The sequence below is a fragment of the Mus pahari genome, chromosome 1 (genome assembly GCF_900095145.1).
Source record: "Mus pahari chromosome 1, PAHARI_EIJ_v1.1, whole genome shotgun sequence".
Taxonomy (NCBI): Eukaryota; Metazoa; Chordata; class Mammalia; order Rodentia; family Muridae; genus Mus; species Mus pahari.
In genome coordinates, this window is record NC_034590.1 from 34,573,354 (window position 1) to 34,579,501 (window position 6,148).

General features: G+C 41.7%; 1 protein-coding gene across 1 annotated transcript; it reads right to left on the reverse strand.

The window, feature by feature from the left end:
- Window positions 1-3,373: 3,373 nt before the first annotated feature.
- Mkrn3 (makorin ring finger protein 3) lies at window positions 3,374-5,929 on the reverse strand. Its single transcript, XM_021204633.1, has one exon. It carries the CDS (start codon window positions 5,823-5,825, stop codon window positions 4,185-4,187), a length of 1,641 nt encoding a protein of 546 aa, XP_021060292.1. The 5' UTR covers window positions 5,826-5,929; the 3' UTR covers window positions 3,374-4,184.
- Window positions 5,930-6,148: the final 219 nt, after the last annotated feature.

The following is a 6,148-nucleotide window of genomic DNA, read 5'->3' on the forward strand; positions in this document are numbered from 1 at the left end:
TTTTTTATAAAACAGTTCGTAAGACTGAGCATTCATTTTTATCATTAACCATTAATACTGATATAAAACAACTTATAATTTAAAGGTTTTATGAAGAACCTATGAATTCTAAGAAAAATACTGGTAAACTACTTTCTTGATTTTATTTGAACAGATAGGTGACTTTTCAGTTGTCTTCTGGTTAAACAATGGATCCTTGACGGACATGTAATAAAATGTTGCAAAGTCTTCCACTGTATGCTATGTTGTATTGTTTCTTGTTCCTTTTACCGATAAAGCTGAGTGTATACATTTTATAAAACGTTTTGATGTAACCTGTGTATTTAATCCCTTATTTTCCTCTAATTTTATTACTGCCTTCATCTACTCATTTTTCTTACTTATGCCTATTTAACAAAACTCAGAAGAAAAAGGAGAGATGCACACATATATTTACATATATCACCTATCTATATTACATGTACTTTATATTACCAAACTGATTAAGAAACTTTAGATACATGAAGATACTTATCTCTTTTGATAGAAGAAAATATCCTCATTTTATCATCTTTATTTTTCTAGAACACAGCACAATCCTGCCTTTTAATTCAAATATGCTATTATCTCATTCTGTTTTGTACCAATATCCATTGATATTCATATGGAAACAAGCTCTACTAAACTTAAATTTGAATTAAAGTGACCATTTCACTGTTAACCCATTAGATGGGAAATTATTTCATCAATGCTGCATATATTTACATATGCAGAAGGTTTAACATGGTAATTGTTTCTTGGCACTAGTACTGGCTTATTTCCCAAAAACACCCTTTCTCACCTATATTCCAATGCCATCCAGTTGCAATTTGGAGTGAGCTATGTTAGCAGAAATCTCAGTGCTAAGACATACAAATGTGAAAAAAGAAGTGAATGAAGGCACTGCCCAAGAATTGGTTACATTTCTTTTTGTGTCCATGATATTTTGTATATGGAATCAGTGATATGACCTGTGAGAAACAGTGGTTTCTGTATCTTTTCTGAATGATAACTGAGTAAATTTCCACTACCATATTTATCCATATACAACTACCAAATTTACAATTGGAAAGCATAGGAAATTAAGTGTGTTTCATAAGGTTCTTTATGTTGCAGCTAGACAGTTCTTTTCTGGAGCCTGCAAGCTCTTTTGAGGTGGGGGCTGCCTGTTCTGAAGCCTTCACAAAGCAAACCTTTGTGTGCCAAGGGGTTCTTTGTTCATGAGTACAGCAGGCCTGAGCCTGCAGCCTTCTTGGGAAAGCAGCAGAGAAAATTTTACTTGGTTTTAGTGGGAGTGTCATCTGTTCTTTACCCATTTCTTAATGAACTGATGGGTGGTTAAGGAGTTTTTAATTTTAAATAGTATCTTGTTATTACTCCATTATACATCTGCTACAAGAAATCATTCCCTGTTGGGGATTCTTAGGAAGTTGAATAGATCATGTCTAGTTTTACCTATGGCTTCTGCTGGAAAAATAATTGTTACAATTATTGATATAAAAGTGTACTAGGCACTACACCTATATTCTACATAAATAATCTCAAAATAAATTTTACTTTTGAGTTCCAAAGATTCATAAAACACTGCAGAATACACATTTTACGTAGTAATTGCTTGTGTTGAAAACCATGCAGATTCCACTTGTAATAAGCCCTTTCAAACATGTTTTAAGCCTTTTATCAACAATGCATTTGGTCTGCACAATTATCGTACTGAACAGTTGACACTGCACCCATTTCTCCTATGCATAAACTAAGGTAAAGAACACAAGTACTCACCTATGTGGCATGCCTGGTAAGGACGTGATCTGCCTTCCATGCTATTTTTCTACTAGCTTTAAAACCATTATAACTCATGAAATCTGAGTTCCTATTTTAATATACTTGTTGAATAAAAGTGTCATTTTATGAGGTTCTGTAGTGTACACTAGGAGTTTCCAGAGATTAAGGCTCAGAACAAAACCCCACCCTATTTTAGCCACTATGAAAACTCCTTTGAGGCCTGTCAGCAGTCCTTAAAAGTGCCCCATCTGGTCTCATTCTTTGGTTGGCTTATCTGACCCACCCCCAACTCCCACCCCATGGGAAAATAGTCAACTGTCCACAGCCTCCTGACTGATCCATTATTTGGAATCAAGGAGGAAGCACTATGGCATGTCCCACTGTGAACAATGGTCTACAAAACACTGAGCCTGGCAACTCACATAAAAGCTCCAAAACACCCCATTTTCTGGAACCTTGTTCATGCCCTGCTGCACCTGGCTGAGCATCCATGCTTAAAACTTGCATACTAAAACCATATGCCTTTTCTGAGCTTTAATATGTAGGGTAGAGGCAGTAGAATAATCTAATCTCAAGCACTCTGCAAATGTGCTAATTTTACCTCATTCCTGTGGTCAATTCCTTTTCTATCTCATTTATATCATTACATGTGGAAAATTATAAGTACCATGCAAGGTAGTTCCAACAAACCAGTACTTCAACGTATGTTTTGTAACTAAATACAAATTGTGTGATTATGTTGGCTTTGTTTCATAGTTGGTACATGGTGTACACCAGAGAACTAAGACCCATAGCATATTTCTTGGCAACTTCAGTCAAGGAAAACACATTCTGTTCTATACAATTCTGAGGTTTAAATCAGCACTGTTCAGTGTAACAAAAGTTTTTCTATTCATTTACTAAAACTTGTGGTAATACTCTCTACTACACACTTGAACTATGCTATTTCCATATTCACTTGCTTGTGTCAAATTAAATGGATAGACAATATTAAGTTATATACTCCAGATCATATAAAATTTAATGATTTTACACTTCTCCAGAAATGTTTAGTAGAAAACTGAACTATCATAACTACAGTAGTTACTGTACAGTTACTCCTCTCAAACTCCTGATTTTGCATTTTAATTGTGCATTTTAGGTAGAATGTATTTTCCTTTTAAGTATCCCTTGATAAGTAAATGGCTTTTACATCAAATTAGGGCTTATTTGTATTAGAAGGTACAAAAATTATTATGTTTAACATTTTAAAAGTCCTATGCCTCACTTTATTTCCATTCTTATAGTCTGATTTCAATGCATATTACCATTTTCTTTCATTGTTGTACAACTTTTATTTTAAAAACCTATTTTCAAAAGTTCCTTGCTTATAAAGTACACAATAACCAGATACTTCGGATATTAAAAACAAACAACTGTATGTTTGAGTTCAGGAATTGTCACTGTGAAGAATAATGAGATGGTAACTTCATGTGAGGCACCGTTTCATTATTATAACACCAGAGAAGCTGTTAATGGTATTGTAGGAATTTTTGAAGTCATGTTTTGTAAATCCATTAAAAAGAGTCAGATCCACACATAGCAGTCATTTTTATTAGATGCTAATCACTGACATCAGTGCAGGGGCAGATTATCCACACAATTCACATACAGCCCACACACTTGGACTTTAACACTAGGCTTTCAGTTCTGCATTTATTTCATTACTTCAAACATATATATTATGGTGTATATTTATTTCCAGTTTTTTCAAATACATCTTTGTATACATATATGCATATATATCATTCTTAAATATATATTTCCAAATATAAATAATTTCACATCAAGCCAAACAGGATAAAAACATGTAAACATATGCACCTCATTTTGGTCAAGTAAAACAGAACCACAAAGTAACCACAAGTTAACAAGTGCACTTGAAAGAGAAGGGAAGAAACAAACATGTAAACAAACACAGACAGCAGCTGCAAGGCCCTGTAAGGGTCCATTTTTTTAAGGCTATATAGCAAAAAGCTCATAATTCAGTTAAAGACTTTTGTCACCTTGTCACATTTACTCTTAAGGGACTTCACAATGAGAAACTGTAAACACTAGACTAGAAGTGATTGAATCCTGTTGGAAAAAAGACATCACAAGTCATCAGTTGACAGAAATATTAATTCCACCAAACAATACTTATAAGGTTTCTTGTTACTTTGTAACACAGAGAAACATCACAATCCTAGCAAGAAGAAATAGGAAATAGAGGAGAAAACAGTAATACTGCATAAAGATTGCCTCAACAGCCTTTGAAAGCGATAGGGTTTGTCAGTCAATAAAGGGGAATAAGCAACAGCAGACAACAGAGCTTTGCAGACCAGACCACATGCCACAGCGTGATACTACAGATTCAAACTGAAATATTCTTCCAGCTGGTACTGAAGCAAGAGCCAACGGTCATCAGAGAAGGAAAAACTGCCTCTCAGGCAAAGCAACTTCTTAAGCAACTGATTGGCCAGGCGAAGCACGGAATGCTCCTTTTTACGGCTTTTAAACAGCACGTTTCCCTCTCGCAAATGCACAGGCTCCAAAACTTGATGCCAGTATGCGCTTGACGATCCACCACCATCTGGTCTCGGAGGCTGATCTCTCCAGCCCTCGGGGTATTCATGCTTGTAAAAACAGAATTCTCCAAATGGGCAGTGACCTAGGCCTCCAGCGAAATACCTGCACGCTTTCTGGCTCATTCCCTCCTTATACTGCTGAACAAGTTTCTCCTTCTCCTCTTCCTCCTCCACCCAGAACTCACTAGGAATGACAAAGCCAGAGGAGACCCTGCACTGTGGGCAGGACTTACTGATCCTGTTCTCAAACTGTGTGGCACTTCTCCACCTGCGGATACACCTAAGACAGTAGGTGTGGTTGCAGCTGAAAAGAATGCCAAAGCGGCGGTCGCTGGGGTCAGCTTTCTCATAGACCACCTCCATGCAGATGCCACACACTTTGTCCATGCTGCGCTGCACAGCAAAAGAGAGTTCCATATCTCTCTCGTGTGCTTCAACGCAGGCCCTTCTATGAGCTTCCTGCTGAGCTGCATCCCAAGGGTGCAAGGCCTGCTGCCCGCACATGTCGCATATTTCTCCATGGGGGTATGCACACCTGTCCCCACGGAGGCACTGTCCCCGGGCAGCATAGCGGCAAAGCGGCAGCGGCATTGGCATTGGCATTGGCACTGGCATTGGCATTGGCACTGGCACTGGCATCGGCATCCCCATGCCCATAGCCATATGCTCTCTCTCAATTGCTGGGCTCTGCAGAGGAGCCTCGGGACCATGCGGGGGGACCATGCGACCTCGGTACGGCTGTCCAGGAACAAATTCAATTGCCCCCTCCCAGCCTTCTGCACCCGCTCCTCTCCCAGCACCTGCTGCAAGACTTGCATTGTCAATCTCGGCTTCAGAAAAGCCCCTTTCAGCAGCTGAGCGAATGCCTGCATTGTCAATCTCAGCTTCAGAGAAGCCCCTTTCAGCAGCCGAGCCAATCAGAGGCAAGGAGCTTGAGGATGCAGCAGGGGGGGCTTCCGCCACTTCCTGAGTCGGGGGCTCCCAGCGAGTGGCCATCTTGGGTCCTCTGTCTGCAGAGGCCCGAGGCTGAGAATCTTGCCCTCCCCTAGCTCTCCGCCGCCCAGAAAGGTCGTGAGAGTAGCGACAGTTATCGCCCTCCTTGCACTGCCCATGCAGATAATACCTGCAGAGGATTTGCTTCGTCCAGCTGCCACTGTTGCGCTCCGGACCAGACCGGGCCCCGCCCCCTTCGGCCGGAGCTGGCCTCAAACTCGCCGCGCGCCGGCTCGCTGGGCCTGGAGCCACCAGGAGCGGTGCCAGCACCGATGCCTGCTGCAGAGGGGCCGGGCTGGCTCCCGCAGGAGCTCCAGAGGCCTCCAACTGAGGAGGGGGGGGAACAGACACACCCTCCCCCCCCTCAGCACCTGCCTCGGCGCCGGCGGCCGCGTGGGCCTCAATGGGAGCTGTAGACTCTTCCATCTTACAGCGTGCCTCTAACACTGTCCAAAAACCCGAATATGATAGCTTTTTTGTGCTTGAATTGCGGAGCTGGAGATGGCTCGACCAGCTTCTTCTCGGAGCGGAGTGCACCGATTTTTGTCTTCCCACCGGCTCCCCGGTCCCTGGAAACTTTAGTTCCTACCTGGTTACAGGCAGGCGGACACTTCCGGTTGTAACACCACTTCCAGGGCTTCACCGGAAGTTGCTTCCGCCATGTTTTTCTCGTGCCGGTATCCGCTGAAGACACTGGGATGGGCTTCTGCCGGCTCTTTAAGTGCGACCCTGAACCCCCCAGCCCCCGT

Coding starts and splice junctions, on each gene's coding strand:
- Mkrn3 (XM_021204633.1), bottom strand. CDS start 5,825: ATGGAAGAGTCTACAGCTCCCATTGAGGCCCACGCGGCCGCCGGCGCC.